Raw genomic sequence first — 27,444 nt, 5'->3', positions numbered from 1 at the left:
ACACAGGAAACCACCTTAATGAAATTAAGATGTCATTACAAGACATTAGTAAGGATATAGCTCTGAAGAATACATTCAGCAAAAACAAAACAAAATAAAACAAACAAACAAACCTCTGTGGAGAGTATCACCAGTAGAATGGATGAAGGAGAGAACAGAATATCTAAACTAGATGATGTGCCAAAAAAAAAAAAAATAGTCAAACAGAGAGTAAGACAAGCTAACAGCATGTTATGAATGGGAAATTCAAGACATCCTGGAAACTTTGAAATGATTCCACATAAGAATTAAGGGTATAATAGAAGGTGAAGAATTTCAATCCATGGTCTTAATAGGTGTTTTTAAAAAGGTCATAGAAGGATAATCTCCCCAAGTTGGAAGGAATTCCAGTGCAGATACAAGAAACTTTTAGAACACCAAACAAACAAAACCTGGAAAGAATCTCTCCACGGCATGTTATAATTAATGTACTAACACACAAACCGAAGGAAATATATTGGACACAGTTAGAAAGAAAATTCAAGTTTCCTGCAAAAGAGAGATCATCACAATAACTGCAGATTACTGAACACACACTTTAAAAGCCAGAATGGATCAAAATGATGTATTCCAACCTCTGAAAGATAACTGTTAACCAAGTTGACTTTATTCTGCCAAGCTATCTATTCAAATTCATGAGAAATAAGGACATTCCAAAAAACACCAGTTAAAAAAAATGTACGACATGTAAACCTGATCCACAGAAAACCTTTGAAGGAATTCTTTATACTGAAAAGATTGCAAAACACACAAGGGAGGAAATAAAACAAAATAAACCTCTCTCAAAGAACAGTTAAAACAAATGAGTACAGTGAAAACAGAAAACACTACACAACACAAAATGGCAGAATAAATTCATACCTTTCGAAAATAACTGCTAATATCAATGATGTCAATGTACCAACTAAAAGACAAAGGCTTGCAGACTGAAATTAAAGGCAGGATCCTGCTATTTGCTGCCTCCAAGAACACATCTCTCAAAAAAAGATAGCACCTTAGGGTGAAAGGATGGGAAATATTTAAGAAAGTAGGCCTAGAAAATAAACAGAGGTTGCTATATTAATATCTGACAGGATAGGCTTAAAACTGATATTAATGAGGAAAGATTTTTAAAAAGTCACTTTATACTGATTAAATAAAACTTCACGATCTCAAATATACATGACTTAACATGGTTCTCAGTTTCATCACACAAACACCATTACACTTAAGGTCACAGAAAACACCAAACACAATTGTAATGGAAGACATCATTACCCCACAGTCATCACTGGACAAGTCATCCTGAAAAAAGTAAACAGAGAGCCATCTGAATTAAATGGTGTCATGGAAAAGAGGGACCTAACATATATGTACAAAACATTTCATGCAAATGCTGCAAAAGACACATATCTCTCAGCAGCACATGGAATATTATCTAACATAGAACATATATTAGGAAACACAGCAAGGCTCCAAAATTACAGGAAAATTGAAATAATCCCTTGAACTCTATCAGATCACAATGCAATTAAAAATCAGCAACAATGAAAGCTACAGAGCATTCAGAAATTCATGGAGACTAAACAGTACACTATTGAATGATCAATGGGTCATTGAAGAAGTGATGAGCAAATTAATAAATTCACAGAATAAAATTACAATGATAATACAACATACCAAAACCATTGGAAAAAAATGAAGTCAGTCCTAAGAGGAAAATTTATAGCTCTAAGTGTCTATATTAAGATATTAGAGAGTTCACAAATAACAGTTTGATGCTTTACCTTCCGGCCTTGGAAAATGAAGAAGGAAAACCAAAAATCAGTAGATGTGAAGAAGTAATAAAAATTATGCAAGAAGTTAGAAAAATAATCCAAAAAGATCAAAGAAACAAAAGTTGGTTCTTTGAAATAAGATTGGTAAACCAAAATTTGACCACAATAGAGAAGAGACAAAACTTAATGAAATTATAGATGAAAGAAGCACCATTCCAACAGAATCCAAAGAAATTCAGGCAATTATATGACCTTCCTCTAAGAATATATACATATGTGTATATGTTTGAAGATCTGAAGAAAATGGTTGATGCATATGACTTCCCAAAAATGAAATCAAGATGAGATACTCCATTTAAATAGACCTATAACCAGTACAGAAATCCACGTCATTATATAAAACTCCCAACTAAAAATATCACAGGTGAAGCAGAATTGATAGGTGAATTTTACCAGACATTCATGAAGAACTAACACCACTGCTTGCCAAAAATTTCCATAATATAAAAAAGGAAGGATTCTACTGAACTCCTTCTATGAAGCCAGCATCAACCTAATACCAAAAACAGACAAAGATATAACAAAAATAAATCAATAATTAAATAACTAGATATATAGATACATAAAATTGCACACCCTAAAAACTCTACCAGCAAACTATTTGAGCAGATAAACACTTTTAGCAAAGTATCAGAATACAAAATAAATACACAGAAATCAGTAGCTTTCCTATATAATGATAAAAATATGTTGAGGATAAAATCAGGGAATCTCCAACATTCAAAATTGCCTTAAAATATATAAATAAATTACCTTGGAATAAACTTAACTAAGGAGGCAAAGGTATCTACAATGAGAATGTTAAAACACTTAAGAAAGAAACTGCAGAAGACACAAGAAAATGAAAACATATCTTATGATCTTGAAATGGAAGCATCAATATTGGGAAAATGTCAATATTACCAAAAGAAATATACATATGCAATGCAAGCCCCACTAAAATTCCAATATCATTCTTCACAGAAATAGAAAAAACAAACCTGAAATTCACTTGGAAGCACAAAAAAATCTCAAGTAGCCAAACAATATTAAGCAACAAAAATACCACATTACAAAGTCATAAGTAACATGGACCTCAATATCAGACCTGAAACTCTGAAGCTGCTAGTGGAAAAGGTAGGGGAAAGCCTTCACCATATTTGCATATCTGAATATTGCCCCATTTGATCTAAAAATATAACAACTAATCAACTACTGGGTTCTCAAGAAATCACAAAGCTTTTTTACAGCAAAGGACACCTTGAATACAGCAAAGAGAAAACAAACAGAATGGGACAAAATATTTTCCAGCTACAAGTCTGAAAGTGGATTAATATCCAGAATGTACAAATAACTCAAAAGCAGAATAATAAGGAATCACAAACTAATTGAAAATGTGCTATGAAAGTAAATAGAGTCCTCATCAGAAAAAATAGAGATGGCATATAAACACCTAAAAAAGTGTGCTACATCCTTAGCCTTCAGGAAAATGCAATTTAAAACTACCTTGAGAATCCATCTGTCTCCCATTAAAATGGCTACCATCAAGAAAACAAACGACAATAAATGTTAATGAGGAGGCAGTAAAAGGGGAATAATTCTATAGTGTTAGTGTTAGTATAGTGTATAGTATATAGTGTATAGTGTATAGTATAGTGTTAGTGTAATATAGTGTTAGTTATAGTATCATAATCTGATACAGATTATGAAAATCAGTTTGGAGGTTTTTGAGACAGCTAAAAGTAGATTTCCTGTATGATCCAGCTATAAAAAGCCTAGGCACATATTCTAGTGACTTCTCATTATCTTAGAGATACTTGCACAACCATGTTTACTGCCGCTCCATTCAAAATAGATAGGAAATGGAACCACCTAGATGTCCATACACAGATGAATGGGTAATAAAGATGTAGTATATCTACAACATGAGTTCTATTCAGTGGTTAAAATAAAAGATGAAATTTGCAGGGAAATGGATGAATCTGGTAAGGATACTAAGTGAGGTAACCCAGACCAGAAAACCAAATGTTACATGCTCTACGTCATATGGGGATCCTAGCTACAAATGTATAGACTTGTGTGTGTCCTAGAAAGAAAAAAAAAAAAAAAAAACTAACAACAAAAAAAAAAAAAACAGTAATAGAGGTCCAAAACCTAGAAAAAGGCTGTAAGGTTGTGAGGGGATTCAATCAAAATTCAATATTTTCTTAGTATACATATAAAAATATACTTTTCTAAAAAATGTCACAGTCCGAAACCATAGTTAATTTCTAGAAAATTTTCAGTGACATGCATGGGTTGACTTCCAGTGAGTTGTTGGCCTGGGAGGTCCCTGTTGCCTCAAAAACATTATATGCTATTGCTATTGCAAAGGCCTTTGGTTTTCCTTGAGAAATAGATGGTAAGACCCTATTGTTGAAGACATCACATGCTTGAGAGGCAGAGTCATTGTGAAATCAAGCTGGTGCTGAGCACAAAACTTTCTCCCTTTAGGCCAGCCAACTAAAGATGGAAAAGGCTACAGTATATTCAGCCTGATGGGAGATAGAAGAAATCAGTAGTGAAAACAGTGGACACTGGAGGCATCAAGTTCGGCTGGTAGGCCAAATGAATGAATGAGTTCAATAGTTGTATGGCTGCTCTGGTGGAAACCAACTGCTCTCTAATTGGACTGAAGGCCCACTATATGGGAGGGAATACATGCCTGGCACGTACAGACCCTCCTGTATAATACAAAGCCTGGTTTTGTCTGGATAAATGCATATATTTCTGTAGCCAAATAGCCCCAAAGCATATACTGAATAATACTCACAGATTAATGCTACTCACACTTCTGGTTAGAGAAACTTCTCTTTTCAGCTGGTAACCACCAATGGGATGACCCAAAAGAGAAAAAAGGATAGAGGAGTGTCCAGCATTAAAACACCTCACACCCTCCAAGGCTCTTGGTCAGTTTGGGAAGAGGTGAAGAATGATCATAAGAGCCAAAGGAAGGATACCACACTTTATATGCAACTGTCTAGACAGAATTGGGCTTCCATATCCAACACTTTGCAGTGTCTAGCAATATCTACACAAGAGACTCGGAGCAGGAGAAAAACATGATGACATTAACTTAAAAGAGACTAATGGAGAAAGGCAGGTGATATGACAGAGAGCAGAGTTATGAAGGGAAAAGTGGAGAGAGGAAAGAAATACTATGATTTGTCTGTACATGTGGAAGTCGAAAATAAAAATATATATTAAAAGATAAAGAGACTTCATAATTTCTCTAGAATTCTTAACTTTTCTAGGCTTATTCATGTTATTTTTGAAACGGTGTGTCCTGCATCCTATTCTGATCATAATCTTGAGGTTCTCTTTCTTTCTTTTTAACCTCCCAATTAGTAGGAATACAAGCATGCACAATTACATTTTGCTTATGCAATGCTAGGGATCCCACACCTGGCTTTGTGGATGCTAGGCAAGCACCCTACAAAGTTAGCTACATTTCAGTCTGTTCTTTTTATTTTGTGATATAAGGCCTTAATCTCTAGCCCAGGTTATTCTTGAAAACACACCTTTCTTCTTGCTGCGGCCTTCCAATGAGATCCAAGGATCTTCATTTCTGTTTCCTGTCCTGAGTCATCATGCTGGGGTTACACATATGCTCTACAAATCTGGCTTTATTTGGTTTGGTGTGAATCTCATCCTAGTTATTAAACTTTACATCCAATGCATTTATATTCTTGGCCAACTTCCTTGGCCCCAGTAGCAACTATATTTTCCATCTGGAATGTGGAGAGATAAATATAAAATTATTATCCTATATTGAAAATATTCTGGCAGCAAGATATCCACATAAGAATGTAGCACTTTGCTGTGTAAATGCTATCACCATCTCAAAGTCTGTACATGAATAAATGCATTGATCATAAAAGGTTCACTTTTGTTTTCCTTTTGGTGATTCAGTGTCTCATTCAAGCCCAGGGTGACTGAGGCTCACTTGGTAGTCCTGGTCTGTGCATGGAACTCATGGAGGTCATCCTCATAACTTGGCCTCCCTAGTGCTTGGGTGAAAGGCATGCACCAACACAACACACTACAAAATCTCTTTGCCATAATTGCTTAAAACAATTTGGTCCATGTTTTTCAGAGTAAAGAAATGCAGGTACTTGTTTCAACCTATGTTCCAGTCTACTTTAGGCAGATCCTTTATGATAACAGTACAGCAGTTTCAGTAACTAGAATGGTGTGGTCTTTTATTTTTGCACAGTAGGTATTTAAACTGTTAAGGTGTCTACATCAGCAATGTTCAGGAGGATTCTGGGATCAAAAACTGAGGCATTAAAGCCATATAGAGTAAAAAGTAGGGCAGGTGCATTTATGCTTGAAAATCATACAGTTTACTTTATATATCATTAAACTTGGAATAAAGCAAGTAAGAATCCTTGGATAGGAGGGATAAGGAAGATTCTTCTAGCACCTGTAAGAAAATAAGAAAAAAAAAGTTCTTACTTCCTTTAACTGAATATTACCAGCCATATCTGAGACACATATACAACCCAGGTACTTCTAAATGTCTGCGTTGGGTGTCCATTGTGGATAATGGAAGACTCACCATGAGGCTTCGGAACTTTTCCTCTTTAGTATCGCTGTATACATGGACCTTGCTAACTGAATTAAAATCTATGCAGTCATCAATGTACACATCTTATGTCAAACTGTGTCTCTTCAAATTTCAACAAGTGAGGAGGTATGACCTTATGAACTGTGTGTTTTCAATAATTCTATATTAATTCCAATCAACTTATGTTAGTAACTCTTTTTTCAGGTAGCCTTATTTGCTCATTAATGCTAAATCTATATGTGTTTGCTTATATATAATTTTTAAAGTGACTCTTCTGTGGAAAAGATGAATCTTTATTTACATTTGTCTGATTGCTTTGCTTGTGAGTGCCTGGGTCTGTGTTCTTTGTGGGTCTTTGTATGTGTGTGCATGCCAGGATTTCTTGCTAATGAAAGTGAAGACCAGTTACTTGTGCCCACTTTTACATTTGGCTTTATGTGGATTTTTGAAGAACTAAACCTGGACAAACAGGTTACCACCAAGAACCTTTAACTGCTGAGCTTTCTCCCCACACAGCATGCAATTTTTTGAAAGGGGTATGAGAAGATCAATTGTGGACTAGGCTGTCATCAAATTTATAAAGCCAAGGATGATCTTCAAGTCCTTTTTCCTCCTGCTTGGACCTCCCTGCTTTTGAGATTAGTTCTGTATCGCCACATCTAGCTTTATATTTTTGTTTATTTATTTGCAAGTATAGAGAGAGGAAGAGAGATCAAGGCATGCGACAGACTACTGCTACCACAATGAAATCCAGATTCACAGATCCCATGTATGTATAATGTTATGTGGGTACTGAGGCATCAAGCCCAGGATACAAAGCTTTGTGAGGAGAACACATCTAGTTTTACATACTTTCTCCTTAAGGAATAAATCATACTTCTACTTCTATTATATCCTTCCAAACAGCTAGAGAATTCTGCTAAAATTCTTCAAAAAAATGCTTCATTTATTTTAATTAAGATGACTAAAAATTCCTGGATATAGTGGAGCCCCATATAATCTCAGTACTCAGGGACATTTTAGCTTTAACATCTTTAGTTCAAAGCCCCGTACATATTATACTATCACCTCTGAATTAAAAAGAAAATTCATGTCAAACAATGGCAAACTTCCTTTCAGCTCATGACTTTCATAGAAAAATATCTTTTCATAATATAAGAGCAAAGAGTTCAATTCAAAGGATGAACATCATTACTTATCTTTATATAAAGAAACTTCTAGGTTTTAATTGTAAGAGGTGCTTTAAGAAACTAAATAGAATTCTATGGTGTCTGATCACTAATCATCGAGGGAAGCATATCAGAAAGGAATTCACAGCTCACCCTTTTCTAGCAATAATCCATATATTGTTCCTTCTTCTTTCCTTGTTCTTTGTTCTCCCTGCTGTCTTCTCCCTCTCTCTCCTTCCTTCATCTTTCTTTGTTTTATTCTCCTGCCTCTTCCTGTTTGTTCTTTTCAGGAACTGTCTGACTCAACCATAACCTGACTCAGAAGACAGCGTGTGGTTGCATGATAGGTGCATACCCATGGAAATATTCATACCTCTGCCTAATGAATAAGTGCTTAGATTACAGCCATGAGATACCCCATCCAGCTACAATCCTAATTTACCTACTAAATGCTAGTTCATTACTGTTGAAGGCCATAATTTAAGCTATATACTTAAAAAAGTACATATCCCAAGGTTTAATTCAGCATCATAATCTAAAAGAAAATTGGATTCAAAATGCTTCAGGTCCAGTTAAGTCTAGTTCCCATCTGAAGATGCAGCAAAATGGAAGTCAAACACTTACTCTTGGAAGATGTTCATTTACTGTCCATATCCACCTGTGAATACAAAAGTTCCACATTAACATACCATGCTAAATGAAAATTACTCCACTCCCAATGTGTACTAAACAGACTGCCAGTATATATTGTATATATTGTAACATTTCAAAAATTCAAATTAGTGAAAGGATATCACTTGAAGTAAAAGGAAAATAGTTCTTTACCTATCAAGCTTTTGAGAGAGTAACACAGAAACATTGTTGGGCCTTGAATTCCTGATCCTTCTGCAACAGCTTCCCAAGTGCTAAAATTCCAGGCATATGCTAACATTCCTGGCTCTATTAACCCAGGTCGGTAGTATGTGTATGAGGTGTATGTACGTGTCATGCCTTGTGCACATTCACACAGATCATAGAGAATATTTGGTGTCTTCTATTCACTGCTGGTCTACTTTTTTTTTTCAGGATGGAGTCTCACCCTAGCCCAGGCTAGCCTGGAATTCACTATGGAGTCTCAGAGTGGCCATGAACTTTCGGTAATCCTTCTACCTCTGCATCCCGAGTGCTGGGATTAAAGGCGTGCACCACCACACCCAGCTCTGTCTGTCTTCTTTAAATGGAGTCTCCTAGAAACTGAAATTGCCATTTTTAGCCAAGCTGGCTCAAGACCTTAAAAATCAGCTGGCCATTCTAAATGAAGACATAAAGAAATGCAAGGATGAATTCCAAGAATCATCAAGAAAATCAGAAAATGATGTGAAAAGGGAGCTTGACAGAGAGATGGAAGTTATACATAGAAAGGTAGTAGAAAATGCAAACTTAATTGAACAAGTCCAAAACTCTCTAGAGGCTCTCAAGAATACAGTTAGCAAAGTGGAGGATAGAAACTCTGATCTGAAATACAATATGGAAGAGACAGTTTGAGAGTCCAAAAATTTCAGTAAGTTCAAAAGTTCCTGTGAACAGAACATGAGCGAATTATGGGATACACTTAAACATCCTAAAAAGGATCACTGCAAAACCATAAGGAGAAGAAATACAGACCAAAGGCATGGAGAACTTATTTAAAAAATAATTGAGCCTGACCAGTTCTTCAGTCTCCACTCCACAGAAAGACTTGGATTAAACATGCAGGTGGATATACCCAACTGTTTATGTGGATGCTAGGATACAGAATTCAAGGAAAATCAGACCCTTAGGTCTTATGTGAAAACATTCCCCAATGAGCCATTACTCCAGTCTCTGTACAAGCCTTTTGGAAGCTCATTTAGTGAATTCATTGTTTTGGAAAAAAACAAAACAAAACATAAAACTGGAGTGTTTAAAGGCAATCCTCTATATACTCAAAATTTAGCTCAAGTAATACTAAAGATTTAAAGGGAACTTGGAAGTCAAAGCAACACTAGAAAGTTTGTATTAGGGGCTTGAAAGCTGACTGATGTATGTACTTTCTGTGTAGACATGAAAGCCAAGACCAGAAGACTGAAACTGCCCAAGATAAAGTCTCCACAGTCCATAGAAAACATCTAGGTGTGGTCATGAGCACTTGTAACCACAGTAATATCAGAGGTGCAGAAACCTGGCTGCTGAAATGCAGCATGTTTGATTGGAGCAAGGCACCCTACATTCTGCTGTGGCCAACACAGTGAAACAGCGTAGAAGCAATCTGTCTCTATGTTACTTACTGTTTTTCCATGGCAGAGTCTTTGGAACTTGCTTGCCTGATTCCAGGTTACTTATATGTTCCATAGCTGTGTTGCTTACAGGACTACGTAAGAAGCAAGCAAAGAAGAATACCATTATGTCAGAGTATGCATATTTTTCTGGTAGGCCCACATTATTTCTCAGAATGTGACTTTAATCTCAGTGAAAGATCACCTTTTTAATCTGAAATGCAAATCCATTTCCAGCAACCTGAATTCTATTTCTACTTCCCTGGTATATTCCCTATTCTGAATACTCATTAGGATGGGACCATAAAGTTTCATTTTTTGGAAATTGAGGTTAACAATAATGACATCTGCTGCCTTGTTGAATGACATGATCATTAACTCACCATATGTGAAAATAATATACCTTCACATTAAAAATGCTAAACATCAAGCCTCAACAGAAGCATTATTGGTTAAGATTCTTTCCTCAGTAGTGTAAGGACTCATATTTGAACATCCAGTACCCTGTATCACCAGATGCACATGATAATACATGCATTTGGAGTTTATTTTCAGTGGATGGAGGCCCTGCTCCTCTGTAACCCAATAAGGTAACATTTTTGTAATTTCACTGATCAAGACTAATACCATGATCTTATATCAAGGAAGAAATAAGGCAAAACACCACTAAAATTACCTGTTGAAGATAACCAATGAAACACCAGCAACAAGGAAAGATTGTGGACTTTGCCTTGCCTTGCCTTGTCTCTTGCTTTGCCTTGCCTTGCCTCCTGAGTTGCATTGCCACTTTGTCACCTTCCCTCTTTATTTATTTTCCTCTTGTATTAACTTGCTTCTTGCTTTCCCTCTTGCCTTGCCTATTACCTTGCCTTCCCCTTGCCTTAACTTGCCTTTTCAATCATGCCCTGAATGTCTTGCCTTGCCTTATGTCTTCCTTTACCTTGTTCCTTGACTTGCCTCTTGTCTTTCCTTGACATGCCCTGCCTTGTCACTTGCGTTGCATTGACTCTTTCTTTGCCTGGCCTCTTTCCTTGCCTTGTCTCTTGCTTTGTCATGCTCCTGAATTGCTTTGCCTCTAGCCTTGCCCTAACTTGCATCTTGAATCACTTTGCCTCTTCCCTAACTTTGTGGTGCCCTTCAGTGGGCTTGCCTTGCCCAAACTTGCCTGTTGGCTTGCTTCACCTCTTGTTTTCTCTGGTATGTTGCATATCCTCTTGTCTTGCCTTTCCCCTTGCCTTGTCTGTTGACTATCATTCCATCTCTTGCCTTATCTGTTGGGCAGCATTGCCTTTCCTTGCCTTATTTTCCCTATATTGTCTCTTACCATGCATGCCTAATCATCTTGCCTCATACCTAGAATTGTATTCCCTGGTGCCTTACCTTCTCTCTTGCCTTGCTTTCCTCTTTTCTTGCCTTGCCTTTAGTCTGGCCGGACTCTTGCCTTGCTTTACCATGCCTTGCCTTGATTGCCTTGTCTTGCCTTGCCTTGCCTAGCCTAGCCTCTTTCCTTGTATGATCTCTTGCCTATCTACTCTCTTGCCTTCCTTCAAGCTCACCTTTCCTTGCATACCTCTTGTCTTGTGTAAACTCCTACATAACCTTCCTTCTTGCTTGGCCTATAGAATCCCCTGGACTTTCATGCCTAGGCTCTGAACCTTCCTGGCCTCTTGTCTCTTATATGTCCTCTTGTCACCTGCCTGGCCACTTTCTATGCTGCCTAACAGCCTTGCCTGGCCCCTTGCCTTTTCTGGCCTCTCCTCCTCCCTTGCTTGCCTCTTCCCAGGCCATGCCGTTGCCTCTTGACTTGCCTTTCACCTTGTTTGCCAGGACTGTAGCATGCCCTGGCACTTTGCCTATGCTCCTTCTTTCCTGGCCATGATTCATGGCAAGCCTTCCCCTTGCCTTACCTATTCTCTTCCCTTATGTGGCCTCTTCCCTTGCCTTGCCTGTCCTCTTGCCTTAAGTGGACATACTTTGCCTGGGCCCTTGTCTTGCTATTGTTCTTATTTGCCTTGCCTTATTTTGACTCACCTCATACCTTGCCTTGCCTTACAGCTGTCCTTGCCTCCCTTGAGCCCGGCTTTGTCTCTTCCTTTATCTTGCCCCTTTCCTGGAATGGACTCTTGCCTGGCCTCACCTTGACTATAGCCTTGCCTTGTCTCTTTCCTGCCCTCTTGTATTAATTCTCCTCTTCCATCACTTTGACTCTTGCCTCAGCTTGCCTTGGCTCTTGCTTCCCATGCTTCCTTCTTGCCTTTCCTTGCTGTGCCTGTACACTAGCCTTGAGTTCCCTCTCCTTGCCTGGTTGTTTCTCCTGGCATTTTGCCTAACCTTTTGCCTTGCCTCTCGCTTCTTTCCTTGACTCTGGCCTCTTGATTTGCCTTACTTCTTGACTGTCTTTTCACTTTCCTTTCCATTCTTTCCATTTCCTTTTTTACCTATCATTAATTCTTTCTGTGTTTCTGTTTTTTTTTTTTTCCTTTCTTTCTTTAGTTTTTGTAATGGTGCTCACATATTTTAGGAGGTAGCGGAGAGAGGAAGACCAATGCTTTTACCATTTATTGTCACAGAAACTGCTTGTGCCCCAGATAAATGGAGTGCTGTTATTCACCTCAGCTAATTCTGCCAAAGGAAGCAAAAATTCGTTAGTGACAACCAACATAAGACAGAATTACAGTTCATTGTAAGATGGTCAGTACTACCTCTAAGTTTGTAATGCAAGTAAATCTTGATCACTTACCCTCGCCCCATGTGACATGGAAGCAGGAGTTTAATTACAGGATATAAACACTGAGAACACATAATATTACCCTTGCCTCATAACATCAAACACATATATCAAATAGAATTTATAAGAGAAAGCATATGTCAAGAAGGGATTTTGCCAGTCAAGAGGCACAGGCTATTCTACATGTTTGCATGGTGATAAAAATGAGCTCAATTGGGGGCCCATGAAAATTAGTACGGCTTTTTGAACAATATGACATGGTAAGAAAAAGGAAAATTTTCCTTCTGTGTTAGGCAAATGGCTTGAGATTTACATATGCTGAAGAAAAAGCTGTAGAGACATTTACCTTTATCCCAGTCTTCATCACAAGGAGGGTGCTGCAATGTGCTCTTAGGCAGAGTGTCTTCTCCAGGGTTCCTGGTGGGGATGACTGCAAGACAAGAAATTTATTTATAAAGGAGAGACTGCCATGTTATTGTGCAAAAGGCATTACAGCCTTACAAGGCAGTTTTGTTAAAAACATAGTTAGAACAAAAGTTGGCAAGATAAGAAAAGGAAGCAGAAACAAAGACAAACATCATATACATGGCAATAAAAAAAACATATAGACATTGATACAGCTAAGATACCTAGATACAGAAATAAATATATGTATGTATTGAGATGACAGCATTTGGTACTGGCTAGTGTCAAGGTCACTGTGTAGCCATGGATGACCTCGAGTTCCTTGGTCCTCCTGCTTCCACCCTGAGTGCTGTAATTACAGGAAAATGTGTTCCCATCAGATTCATTTAATGCTGAGGATCAAACAGGAACTTTGTGCATATTAGTCCAGCATTTTACAAACATCTCATAACCAGCCCCAAGAATATAAATTAGGCTGTTTAGAAGAGAATACAGTCTGATCACCTAACTTATAAAAATCTTGGAGATAAGACAATATACTGTGTTTTAAAAGATGAAAGCAGAATTCTGCTCACAATATAGCACGATGTACACATGAATGAGTCAGTTGTAGTTTGGGAACCTTTGAACTAGCCAGGCTTACCCTCATCCTGCTCTATACAACACCTGTCATCACATATTGAGATATGATGACTCAGTTCAGCCCTTGGAACCAGGTGACGAGCATTGAATGGACATGTAGCCAATTGTTTTGCAACATCAGGATGATTCTGTGGAATCAAAAGAAAGGGATTGGTTAACAGTTTGGATTTCTTAAAGCCAAAGATGGTGTGTCAGCCTTTTACTGTTACTGGCTCTTCTCAAGTTCCCAACAAATGTGCAGCTCAGGTACAGTGGGTATATCCCTAATAGAAAATTAAAAGGGAACTGTTTATTCATACAAAGAATGTAAAAATATTACTTCAAAATCATCAAAATGTAAGCATCTTTTTGATGACTGTCAAGATGAACAACAAATCTCTATGGTTATACGAAAGTAAGCAATTTGAAGTCTATCTGCTAAATGTCTTCTTGGTATCACAAGGGTCTCCGAGAAAGTAAAAGCTGCAATGGACAAGTTCTGTACATGTTTATAAAAGGTGATATTCATGATGAACCATAACACCAGAATGCAACCCATATGCACAGCTGCATTATTCTTGCTATTGTAGTAGTAGGTATGGGAAAATATCTGTTTATAATGTAGCTGGCTACAGAGGATATAGAAGAGTGATTATTTTTTTCAGATTAATGCATGAACATATTTTTCAGTAATATAAAGAGACTTTCAACAATTTGATATTTACATTAGTTATCTCCAGTTAACAGAAAATTCAAATGATAGGGAATAACTTATATGAAAACAATCCTGTATTAAACTAGAACCAAAAATTTACTATCATCAACCAAATATTTGGCAAATGTATCAGCAATTAAACTGCACAAACGATCCCAGTGTGGTGGCACACACCTTTAACCACAGCACTTGGGAGGGAAAGGTAGGAGGATTGCCATGAGTTTGAGACCACCCTGAGACTCCATAGTGAATTCCAGGTCAGCTTGGACTAGAGCAAGACCCTACATCGAAAAAAAAAAAAAAAAAAAAAAAAACACATGAAAGATGTGGTTTGGCCACCTGCTCATTGACCCTACTGTGCAAACAGCCTCTAACTCATGTAACATGGGTGAGTAACACAAATTAAAAGGAACACAAATTAAATTCAGCAACACACACTCTCTCTCCCTCTCTCTCTTCCCCCTCCCTCCCTCCCTTTCTCTCTCTCTCTCTCTCCATGCATCTAAAGACTTTTGCAATGGCTGGAGCCCTGGCATACCCATCATATCCTCACTCTCTGTTCTGAAAGCAGAAGTCTGTTTATTTGGGAAAAGAACAGGGAAAAGTGAAAATGGGACAGAAAAAGACAGGGTAATGGTTGAGTGAATTTGATGAAAATATACTATATAATTAAAGGAACTTGTCCAAATATTAAAAAGAACCTTCAGAAATAAAACCTCAGATATGTAACACACAGTAATTTGTAGCAGGATACATTAGGCCAGTTGTGAAGTTGAGGCAGGTAGATCACTTCAAGCTCATCTTTGGCATTGAATGTGACATAGTTTGCACTATATGAAACATTATTCTCAACAAAAAGACAGAGCTGTGGAGGAGCTTGAGTTAATAAAGTGCATGAGGCACAGTGATGAAGGTCTAGTGTGCATTACCAACATTCCAGTAAAGAGGAAAATGATGGCACATGATCCCACGGATTTGGAAGTGGAGAGAAGAGATCCCAGGGCTTTTTATCCACTGAGTCTAATTCACTCTAAGATGTGCAGGTTCAGTGAGAAACCCAGGCTCAAACTAAGGTTGCCAGGTGTGGTGACATATGTCTTACATTCCACCACTCACAAGACCAAAGCTGGAGAAACACTGTGAGTTTTAGACCAGCCTGGGATGCAGTTGAATAAGGCTTTGACATGCCCATTCTTTCCCATCTAAATAGAAATACATACAAAGATTACTTGAGAGATACTGTTTTTAAAGGATGTGACTGCCACCAGTTGAGGGAAGAAAACCAAAGAGAAAATACTGATGTATTCCCTTTCTCTCAGTGTTGGTATTTAACAAAAATAGACTCACCGAACCATTTTGACATTCATTTAAACATTTCCGTTTGGGGCTGGGAAGAGGAGCAGCAGTTAAAGATACTTTCTTGCAAAGCCTGACAGCCTGGCTTTGATTCCTCAGTACCTATGATAAGCCAGACACATATGTCTGGAGACCTGCTGCAGTGGCCAGATGCTCTGGTTTGCATATAAACTAAACTATACTCATAAGTAAATGAAGGAGGGAAGAAAAGAAGGGAAGAAAGGAGCAGTAAAAGAGAAATAAGGCCAGGAAGTGGGAAGAAAGAAATCATTTAAGTTAAAATTACTTGTACTTTACAGATGTCTCCTTTTTGTTTGTGTTTGACCTTTTAACAATTCAGGATAGGGCATCTCCAGGGACGTGCTGTCCCTGTACACACAGTGACACTTCTAAGTGCCTAGATTAAAGACATATGCCTCCATACCATCTAAAATCTAGACATGTGAAGCACCTCAAATGTAATGAGAGGATGAATTACAAACAAAAAGTTAGCCTACCTTTTTGCACTTGATAAGGTGATAGGGAAACCTGCAGGCCCTGATGCGGTGCTTTTTATCATAAGGGCACTGTAATAGTCTCTCAGGGTCTGGAGATTCCACTGACAGAGAGAGGGAAGCACAGTTAAGTATAAAGCAGAGTAGAACCTTTACGCACTTAAGGGCATGTTGGAATTTTCAATAAAATCTATAGAAAATAATAAGTCTAAATAAAACTTAACCTTGAAATAAAGGGTGATTAACCAATTATAAATGACAATATTTATAGTGGTGAGGCATGCTGTTAATTCCAATACTCTGGAAGCCAAGGAAGGAGGATCGTTTCAACTCAAGGCCATCCTGAGCTAGATAGAGAGTTCCAGGTCTTCCTGAGCTAGAATAACAATTTACTAGGTAAATAAAAACTGAAAAGCAAACAAACAAACATAAATATTGAAAATGTATCCATAAAAATCACATATTGTGTCTCTAGATATCTGGTGTGGTAGGAGTTGAGGCTCCCAAGACTTCATCACTGAAGCAGATGTAAAATGAAGCCAACATGGCTGAGGAAAATTTGCACAAGAGGGGGCTGAAAGAATATTAGAGCCACATGTTGGGTCATTATGTACAGAGACCTTGACTCTTACCGATTACTGATGGCTAACCCTACAATGCATGACCCATAACGCGCTAAGAGGAGAGTATCTGTAAATCAGGGAGAAGAGGGAGCAGGGTGACAATATCGTCAAAATGACTTTATAGACACTGTGTACATATCATTTAAAAGTAATTCCCAATTCTAACTTTAAACAAATTCTCTGGGCTATCATTGAAAGGTAACAAGCCCAGCAGAATCAGCAGTGGTGTCAGTGAAGTTTCAGTTACAGTTTGATAGTATTTTCTGGTGACTGCCTTTACTTAATGATAAGTGTAAATTAAACATCATTCCTTTTTTTTCAAAACATGATAATTAGGATCATTTAAGTTCTATAGCCACTCCAACTACAATCTCCAACCGCCAAGATAACGTTGGAATTGCTACTAGTGTGCCACTATGTCCACTTTGGCCCACTCCCCTTGCAAACACTCCCCAATCCAACTGGTCCCAGAACAAGGTGAGGATAACTAAGCATTCTTATTACAAAGAATTTATGACATGAACAAAGCTACCATCAATCACGGGGTATAAGAGGGCCTAAATATACCATACTGTCTATCAAAAAAGTAAGTCTTATCTCAATTTTCCGGGTGGTAACTTACTCTCTGTTGGAGAATCTGCTTCTCTTTTCCAGATAGATGCAGATCCTAAGAAGAGAGCTGCCCCAACATACCTCAAAAGGGGCCCAACTGAAACTAAGGACAACTTGCGAAATAAGCAAGGGAGATGTTTTCCTGTGAACCGGATACCAGCAGAAAGGGGAAGGAGATCAACGCAGAGAAAAATCAACTCCTACCAAAGCAGAGAGCCAGAGCCTCAGAGGCCCCCAACACCTCAGCACTGAAGCAGACCAAAAATGAACCCAACATGGCTCAGGGAAATTTTGTGGAAGAGAGTGCGGAAAGAATGTCAGAGTCACATGTTGGGTCATGATTTGCAGAGACATTTATCATACCAATAACTGGGGGCTAACTCCACAATGCACGACCCATTGTCATTAACAAGGCGGGTCTAATGGGAGGGGGTAGATCACAGATGAGCCTAAAGAATGGTACCAAACTGCCTGTATTCACTGAAAACTAATAAATTAAATTAAATATATATATATATACATATATATACATATATATTTATTGTATTATATATATATATGTATGTATATATATATATTATTATTATTATTATTATAACATAAAAAAAAAGAATGTCAGAGTCACATGTTGGGTCATGATTTGCAGAGACATTTACCATACCAATAACTGGGGGCTAACTCCACAGTGCACGACCCATTTTCATTAACAAGGACGGTCTAATGGGAGGGGGTAGATCACAGATGAGCCTAAATAATGGTACCAAACTGCCTGTATTTACTGAAAAGAAAACTAATAAATTAACTTAAAAAAAAAAAAACAAAAAAACCACATTGAGATTCCATCTCACTCCTGTCAGATTGGCCACCGTCATGAAAACAAATGATCATAAATGTTGGCGGGGATGTGGAAAAAAAGGAACCCTTCTACACTGCTGGTGGGAATGCAATCTGGTCCAGCCATTGTGGAGAACAGTGTGGAGGTTCCTAAAACAGCTAAAGATTGATCTACCATATGACCCAGCTATAGCACTCCTAGGCATATATCCAAAGGACTCATCTCATTTCCTTAGAAGTACGTGCTCAACCATGTTTATTGCTGCTCAATTTATAATAGCTGGGAAATGGTACCAGCCTAGATGTCCCTCAACTGATGAGTGGATAATGAAGATGTGGCACATTTATACAATGGATTTCTACTAAGCGGTAAAGAAAAATGCAGTTATGAAATTTGCAGAAAAATGGATGGACCTGGAAAGGATTATACTAAGTGAGGTAATCCAGGTCCAGAAAGCCAAGCACCACATATTCTTTCTCATATGTGGATCCTAGCTACAGAGGATTGGCCTTCTGCATGAGAATGAAAATACTTAATAGCAGAGGCCAGTAAGTTAAAAAGAAGACATAAAGGGAAGAGAAAGGAAGGGAGCAGGATACTTAATAGGCTGATATTGTATATATGTAATTACAATGATTGTAATGGGGAGGTAATATGATGGAAAATGGAATTTCAAATGGGAAAGTGTGGGGGTGGGGAGGGAGGTAAATACCATGGGATATATTTTATAATCATGGAAAATGTTAATAAAAATTAAAAAAATGAAAAAAGATTAAAAAAAGATCTTACTTACCTTTAGTAGAGAATCTGAAATGTGCAGTCAGAAAAAAACATAACATCAGAAAATGCAGTTTTGTTTAGCCCACTCTACAATATCAAGCTACCATCAGTCACGGAGTATAAGAGGGCCTACACCTATCAAACTGTCTATCAAAAAAGTAAGTGTTATCTCAATTTTCCGGGTGGCAACTTACTCTCCGTTGGAGAATCTGCTTCTCTTTTCCAGATAGATGCAGATCCTAAGAAGAGAGCTGCCCCAACATACCTCAAAAGGGGCCCAACTGAAACTAAGGACAACTAGCGAAATAAGCAAGGATGATGTTTTCCTGTGAACTGGATACCAGCAGAAAGGGGAAGGAGATCGACGCAGAGAAAAATCAACTCCTACCAAATCAGAGAGCCAGAGCCTCAGAGGCCCCCAACACCTCAGCACTGAAGCAGACCAAAAATGAACCCAACATGGCTCAGGGAAATCTTGTGGAAGAGGGGGCAGAAAGAATGTCAGAGTTACATGTTGGGTCATGATTTGCAGAGACATTTATCATACCATTAACTGGGGGCTAACTCCACAATGCACGACCCATTTTCATTAACAAGGCGGGTCTAATGGGAGGGGGTAGATCACAGATGAGCCTAAATAATGGTCCCAAACTGTCTGTATTTACTGAAAAGAAAACTGATAAATTAAAAATAAATAAATATATATATATATATATAACTTCCTATGATATACCTATAAAATTTAAGTGAGTGCTATGAATATATGACTGTATTTACTCAACCATTTCTGAAGTGCTTTCAGTTACTCCATGGAGGTCATATTAATGAAATTTCAATTTCTATAAGGCATACCATGTTAGAAGGAACAAAATTTAGTGAATATTATTAATGTGGAATATTCATAGTAAATGCAGTTAATTTATACACTGTTGAAAAATTCCAAGTGATTTTATTAAAACTGTGTCATCTGACACATAGTTCATGGTGTGAACACATACTGAAGCTCAACATCGAGGAATCACGTTTAATTAACACATAAACAAGACCCTAGGTTCCAGAGTTCCCATGACAATGGCAGATTTCTTCTTCTATGGAATAATACTTGCATTGAATTTAAGTTACAAATTAAAGTTTAAGTAGTTTAAAAGGTCTTATGCCAAATTCTGGGTAGTCGATTACACAATAAACACATACATATTTTATCCCTAATGTCTTATTTACAATTTTGTTCAATGTATTAATTTCCATCATTTTGCACCTCCTTGAACTAAAGGACCTATTTGAAGTGAATAAAAATAGAATCAGTTTGCTAAAGTAGGTGTAATCATTCCACTCAAAATACTGTAAACATGCTTAGTTTAGAAAAAAACATTTCTTTTTTTCTATTGTGAGAAACACATGAGTAACATGTTACCAAGTGTATGTATAGTTTAATCTCAAATCAGTATTTTAACAGATACTTGCCTCATATGCACATTTGCACATGAAGGGCTTGGGAAGAAACTCAATGCAGGCAATGAAGGAAACTGGTCCCCAGTCAGTATAAATGGTGCCTGGTGGTGTCGTTATGGACAACAGTTTCTAGAGCAGGGACAAGTGGAAGAAAGGGGATAAGGGCTATTTGCCAGAATCCACAGCTTTCTGAGTCCAAGTTGAATTAAAATAACCCCTCCTCCCCCGAAAACAAACCCACAGATACCTAAACCACAAATAGCACCCACCAACTTCCCCACTAGATCAATAATGCAAGAGAAGAGAAGAGCAACTTCGACAAGGCCATGGGTCCCTGCATCCTGGTCAAGGGAGATAGTGGATGGGCAGGAGCTCCCTGACAGTGTGGGTAGTGTGTATGTAATTCCAAAATACAACATGAAATAAATTGTGTAGTGCTGGGGCCCCGCCCTGGCTTGAAGGAGGATCCCTGAAGAGAGGTGTGAAAGAGCAGCACAATAATGACTCGAAGTCAAGTTCTGGTGCAAGCTGACAGGCTAATGCTGAAGGCAGCTGAGTCTCTCTCTCTCTCTCTCTCTTTCTCTCTCTCTCCATCTCTGTTTCTATTTTTTCTATTTTTTGTCTTTTTCTCTGTTCTCTGTTTTTCCCTGCTTCTCTGCTGCCACAGCTCTTAGCCTCAGTCTTTTATTTTCTGATCATGTCATGCAAGAGCAAACTTCAAGAAAGGTGCAGTTTCACAAAATTCATAGGAACTTTTTATTATTCCTTTTCATTAAACAATTCCTTAATTATTCACCTCAAGTAAAGTCATCAGGCCCCTATAATGATTAACTGTTTTCTCACTTTCCCCATATATGTGTGGTCAAGTACTTGTGATTTTCTGAAATTCGACTTTCAATTATTATATTAAAGATGAGAGACAAAACAATCAAAAAATGTGGTTACCATCATTAATCATTGATCAAATGAATCCATTTATCCCTCAATCATTTATTTTGAATTTTCCTTTTCATGTCTCTCCAATACTTATCCTTTGGTCCCCCCAGTTGAACTCTTTCTGATCTCAGTTGTTTATCCTATAGGGATTCTTGGTAAAGAGTCATAGTTTGCTGCACTTACCACCGTTCAGAAAAATTAAGTCATAGAATAATTTTTCCATTGTTCCAGGAGGTTCATTGTCATTTAGCTCATGACATGACCTAAAGTACTGGAAACAATATCTCATAAATTTCCTTCATTTCCTGGCAATTGTGGCAATGAGCTGTGACACACAGACTTCTGAAGAAATACTCATTGCATGGACACTTGCCTCTTGCTGGGCACCTTTCTCCTACCTGGCCTTGCCATGCCTCTAGCCTTTCCAAGGAAGGCCTATTGTCTTACCTTGCTGAGCCTCTTGCCTTCCCTATTCCCTTGCCTTGCCTTCCTCTTCCCTTGCTTCATGCCTAGCCTCTTGCTTCTTCATTGTCCTCTTCTCTTCCTTGGCTTTTTCCCTCTCGTCTCTTACCTGGTTTTGCCTATTTCCTGTCCTTGCCTCTTTCCTTGACTTCCTCTATATTGTCTATCTTGACCTCTTGCCTTCCCTCACCTCTTGCTTTTCATGGCCTCTTTCCTTGACTTGATCCCTGCCTTACCGACTCGATTCCTGCCTTATCTCTTGTCTTGCCTCACTTCACTTCTTGCCTTGCCTTGCTTCTTGCTGTTTTCTTGGTGTCAGGCCTCTGGTCTTGCCTCTTGTGTCTTGCTTGCTTGCTTTCCTCACTTCTTTTCTTGAACAACACCTTGTCTTGACTTGCCTCTTACTGGCCTTGCCATACCTTGCCTTTCCTTACCTCTTTTCTTGCCTTGCCTTGCTTTTTTTGCTTGCCTGATCTCTCTTGGTGGGCCTCTTGCCACTTCTCTGGCACTTTGCTCTACCTTGCTTCTTGTTTTGGATTACATTCTGTCTTGTCTTCCTTGCCAGATCTCTTAAGTAACTGGGCCTCTTACACATTGAGAGGCTTCTTTCTTTCATGGCCTCTTCCCTTGCCTGTTCTCTTTCTTTGCCTCAACTAGAAGTAACTTTCCTTGCCTCCATCTTTCCTCTTTTCTGCCTCTTGTCTCTTGGCTGGTTTGTTTCTCTTTCCTTCCTTGGCCTCTTGCCTTGCCTTACCACTTGTCACTTTTCCCTTGTCTTGCCTTACTTCTTGGTTGCCTCATCTCTTCATGCTTTCCTCTTACCTTTCATTGGCTTTTCCTTTTTTCCTCTTGCTTTGTGTGCTGGTTTGATTCAGGGATACTCATAATCTTAGGTGTTCTGAATGTTAGGTTCCCAGATGATGGAGAATTGAGAATTAAAAGCTTCTTTAGGCAGTGTATTCTTGAGGGTGGGCTTATGGGTTTTATAGTCATTTTCCACATGCCATTGTGGAACACTCCCTCCTTTTCTTTTTGTCCAACTTATGTGGGCTAGGAGTTATTCTCCCACTTCTGCTCATGCCATTGTTTATCCCTGCCATCATCAAGATCATTTTCAGTTCTCTAAGCCAAGATAAATTTATTTTTACCCCACATGCTGCTCTTTGATGGGTAACTTTTCTGCCAGCAACTAGAACCTGATTTCAAGAATGAAGTTGTACTGCGAAATGAGATTGCTGCTAGACACCTGACTGCATGGCTATGGAGATGGTATTCAAGAGGAATGTGGAAGAATTTGAAACATTGCCCCAAGAGATGCCATGCAGTGCTGTATGAACTGCTTTATGGACTATTCTGCTCAGAGTTGAAAGACAGAAATGCAGTTAGAATGATGGACTGTGAGTTTTGGATTAGGAGGATGAGAAAAAGCTTTCCTTGGGCTGGGCTAGCAGCCTGAGAAGTTCTTGTTATGGCCATGTCCTGAGAATGTGTAGAGGGTTGCTTAGCATAGAAATGAACTGGGTTGAGCAGAGGGCTATGGGATAGTGAGAAAACACACACACACACACACACACACACACACACACACACACATATTTGTGTATGAAATGCTGCTCACTGAGCTGCAATTGAGAAATTACAACCTTTGAGAATGTGCAAGTTCACCTGCATAGGGGTAATAGGAAGAACTTAGACTCTTTTGAAGGGGACTGGGTGCTTAAAGAGTGTCCTTTTATTCAAAGTTTGCTTTATTCCCACCATAGATTAACAAATTGTTATCCAACCTGGAATTGGGGAGTATAATAAATGCAAGTGAAAGAGGGCCACTGAGTCTGCAATAGTCTTGTGTTTTGGAAATGGCCAGTGGCAGTTTGAACCACTTTTTTTCTGGATGCCTGAAAGTAGACTTTATGAGCTATGAAGTTGAAGTGAGGATTGCACTGGAGACTCAGTGGAGATGCCAAGACCATGAGATTGCTTCTAAGGAGAGCTAACCCTGGATGATTTTTCCAGGCTTGTGAGTTACCTGGATGGAGGGGTAGAATTGGAACTTCAGAGACTTGTTACTGGTTAGAACTTTTTGAAATGGTGACTTGTCTCAGGCTAGAATTGTTGCACTTGGACTTACAGAGATAGATGTTTGCCCTGTTTCAATCTGGAATTTGGTGAATGTTCCTTCACTATGCCCAGTGACATTTTTTGCAATGTGAATGTTTATTCTGTGGCATTATAGTGTATGGGGATGTTTTGATATCATTACAAACTTAAAATATGTGGGACTATGTGGATGTTCGGACTTCATTGAGATTGATAAAAACTATAGAAAAATTTTAAATTGGACTGGATGCATTGTATTTTACATCATGTATGGATATTGGGTTATGGTATCTACAGGCAAAATGTGATGGTTTGATTCATGTGTTCCCTCTTAACCTTAGTTGTTCTGAATACTAGATTCACAGTTTATGGAGGTTTGATAATTAATGCCTTTTGGAGACAGAATATTCCTGAGGCAGTTTTGTGGTAGTTATATCCAGTTTCCTCATGGCAGTGTTTGGCATATTCTCCTGTTCCTTTTGTCCGCCTTTGTTGGCCAAACAATTATGTTCAGCCTCTGCTCATGCCATCATTTTCTCTGCCTCCTTAAAGTTCCCCTCAAATCAGTAAGCAAAAATAAACATCCACTTTTCTTTTCTTTTCTTCACAAGCTGCTCTTGGTTTGGTGATTTCTATCACACATATGATCAAGAATTCAAAACTTGGTCTCTTGCCTCTTTCTTGGTATCTATGTTTCCTTGACTATTGCCTTGCCTGTCCTCTGGCCTGCCTTGACTCCTGATTGGCCTATTTATGTATTTATTTACTTTTGATGTAGGCTGTCATTCTGGCACAGACTGACCTGGAGTTATCTATGTATTCTCAGGTTGGCATAGACTTCATGGTGATTTTCCAATCTCTGCCTTGCAAGTGCTGGGATTAAAGGTATGTGCCACCATGCCTGGCTTGTGACTTGCCTCATGCCTAGCAAATGAACGTACTCCATTCTCAATGTCTACTAAACACAGATTGCCAGTTACTTACTGTACATATTGCAACATTTCAAAAAATTCAAAATTAGTGAAAGGATACCACTTGAAGTAAAAGGAAAATAGTTCTTTAGCTATCAAGCTTTTGAGACAGTAACACAGAAGCATTGTTGGGCCTTGAATTCCTGATCCTTCTGCAACAGCTTCTCAAGTGCCAAAATTCCAGGTATACACTAGCATGCCTGGCTCTATTAAGCCAGGTCGGTAGTATGTGTATGAGGTGTATGTACGTGCCATGCCTTGTGCACATTCACACAGATCATAGAGAATTTTTGGTGTCTTCCATTCACCTGCTGGTCTACTTTTTTTTTTTCCAAGATAGATACTTACCCTAGGCCAGGCTGACCTGTAATTCACTATGGAGTCTGAGAGTGGCCTTGAACTCATGGTCATCCTTCTGCCTCTGCCTCCTGAGTGCTGGGATTAAAGGCATGTACCACCACACCCAGCTCTGCTTGTCTTCTTCAAATGGAGTCTCATAGAAACAGAAACTGCCATATTTAGTTAAGCTGGCCCAAGACCTTAGAAGTTAGCTGGCCATTCAAAATGAAGACATAAAGAAATGCAAGGATGAATTCCAAGAATCATCAAGAAAATCAGAAAATGATGTGAAAAGGGATATTTACAGAGGGATGGAAATTATACATAGAAAGTTAGTAGAAAATGCAAACTTAACTGAACAAGTCCAAAACTCTCAAGCTCTCAAGAACAGAGTCAGCCAAGTGGAGAATAGAAACACTGATCTGGAAGACAAGATGGAAGAAACAGTTTGAGAGTCCACAAACTTCAGTAAGTCCAAAAGTTCCTGGGAACAGAACATGAGGGAATTATGGGATACACTTAAACATCCTAATATCACGATCACTGGAATACCAGAAGAAAAAATACAGACCAAAGACATGGAGAACTTATTTAACAAAATAACTGAACCTGACCAATTGTTCAGTCTCCACTCCACAGGAAGACTTGGATTACACCTGCAGGTAGATATACCCAACTATTTATGTGGATGCTGGGATACAGAACTCAAGGAAAATCAGACCCTTAGGTCTTATGTGAAAACATTCTTCCCCAATGAGCCATTACTCTAGTCCTCTGTACAAGCCTTTTGGAATCTCATTTAGTTAATTCATTGTTTTAGAAAATAAAAATACATAAAACAGGAGATGTTTAAACGCAATACTTTATTCACTCAAAATTTTGCTCAAGTAATACTTTTAAAGATTTAAAGAGAATTTGGATGTCAAAGTAACACTAGAAAGTTTGTATTGGGGGCTTGAAAGCTGACTGATCTAGGTACTTTCTGTATGGACATGACAGCCAAGACTAGAAGACTGAAACTTCCCAAGTTAAAGTCACAAGAGTGTCAGAGACCATGACCTGGCTGCCCTGGGACAAAAAGAAAAGCAGCCCTTGTGCAGCTCCTCCCCTGAGACTGCTCTGAGAAATGTTACAAGATGTTACAATCCGAGAGAAACCACAGGCTGTTCCAGAAGATTACAGCCAGGTGGCCTTATCTCCTCCTTTCCTTGTGCCCCCCTGCTTGATCCCCCTGCTTGCTGGTTGATTATAAAAGAGCTAAAAAAATCCAACATTAAACAAGACCTTGACAAAACCTCTGCTTGGTCTACTTCTTTTCTGCCCATTCTTTACAGGTTGCAGCCCTCCTTGACCACCCCGCATAATATTGGCCCCGCAGGTCAGGGGCAAGTGGCGCCCAATTGTGGGGCTCGAGGCACGGGTCTCCAACCGGATGACTAACAGCGCTGGAGATCTCCTCGGGACACCGAGGGACAGTTTGGTGTGCCCGCTGTTTCGTCGCTCACGATTCGGCCACGGCTCAGTGTAAGTCAGGATCCTTAATTTTCATTCTCGTCCGATTTTCAGAATGGGCAAAAACTTAGTAAAGAGGCTCTTTTTCTTAAGGATTTAAAGAGCTCACTCAGAGAAAGAGGATTAGAGTTAAGAAAAAGGACCTTATTAGTTTTTTTTTGTTTTCATTGACAAAATGTGTCCCTGGTTCATTATTTCTGGTCCTGATATTCATCCTAAAAAATGGCAAAAGGTGGGTAAAGACCTAAATTGCCGTATTCTAGAGGAGGGACCTGATTCCGTTCCCTCCACGATTTTCTCCTACTGGAGACTCATCAGAGACATAATGGAAGAAGTGCATTCAGATCCAGATAAACAACAACTCCTTCCTGTCACTGAATACTGCCTCTGCCCTCTCTCTCTCACGGCATTTCTTTAGTTCGGTTTCTTCTCCTCCTGAGAAATCCCCTTGCCCATCAGTCATTATCGATATAAATTCTAACTCCAATAACTCTGGTGCTCCCCGAACAATAAAAAAGTTATATCCGCCCTTACCTGAGCCTATTCCCCCTGAAACTGCTTCTCGGTGTGCGCCCCTCATTAACCCAGTTTTTTCAAAGAACTGCGATCCTGAGCCACTC

General features: G+C 38.7%; 1 protein-coding gene across 1 annotated transcript; it reads right to left on the bottom strand.

Moving 5' to 3' along the window:
* Positions 1-6,225: 6,225 nt before the first annotated feature.
* LOC123457039 (gametocyte-specific factor 1-like) lies at positions 6,226-21,666 on the bottom strand. The gene is made up of 8 exons (XM_045141141.1): positions 21,627-21,666; positions 16,209-16,309; positions 13,663-13,789; positions 12,961-13,044; positions 12,442-12,508; positions 9,899-9,981; positions 6,436-6,503; positions 6,226-6,300 (listed from the first exon to the last, which is right to left on the bottom strand). Exons 1-8 carry the CDS (start codon positions 21,664-21,666, stop codon positions 6,226-6,228), a joined length of 645 nt encoding a protein of 214 aa, XP_044997076.1.
* Between the last annotated feature and the right edge of the window lie 5,778 nt (positions 21,667-27,444).

The sequence above is a fragment of the Jaculus jaculus genome, chromosome Y (assembly GCF_020740685.1).
Source record: "Jaculus jaculus isolate mJacJac1 chromosome Y, mJacJac1.mat.Y.cur, whole genome shotgun sequence".
Classification (NCBI taxonomy): domain Eukaryota; kingdom Metazoa; phylum Chordata; class Mammalia; order Rodentia; family Dipodidae; genus Jaculus; species Jaculus jaculus.
The sequence above is the reverse complement of the archived record's forward strand: the minus strand, read 5'-3'. Positions and strand labels throughout refer to the sequence as shown.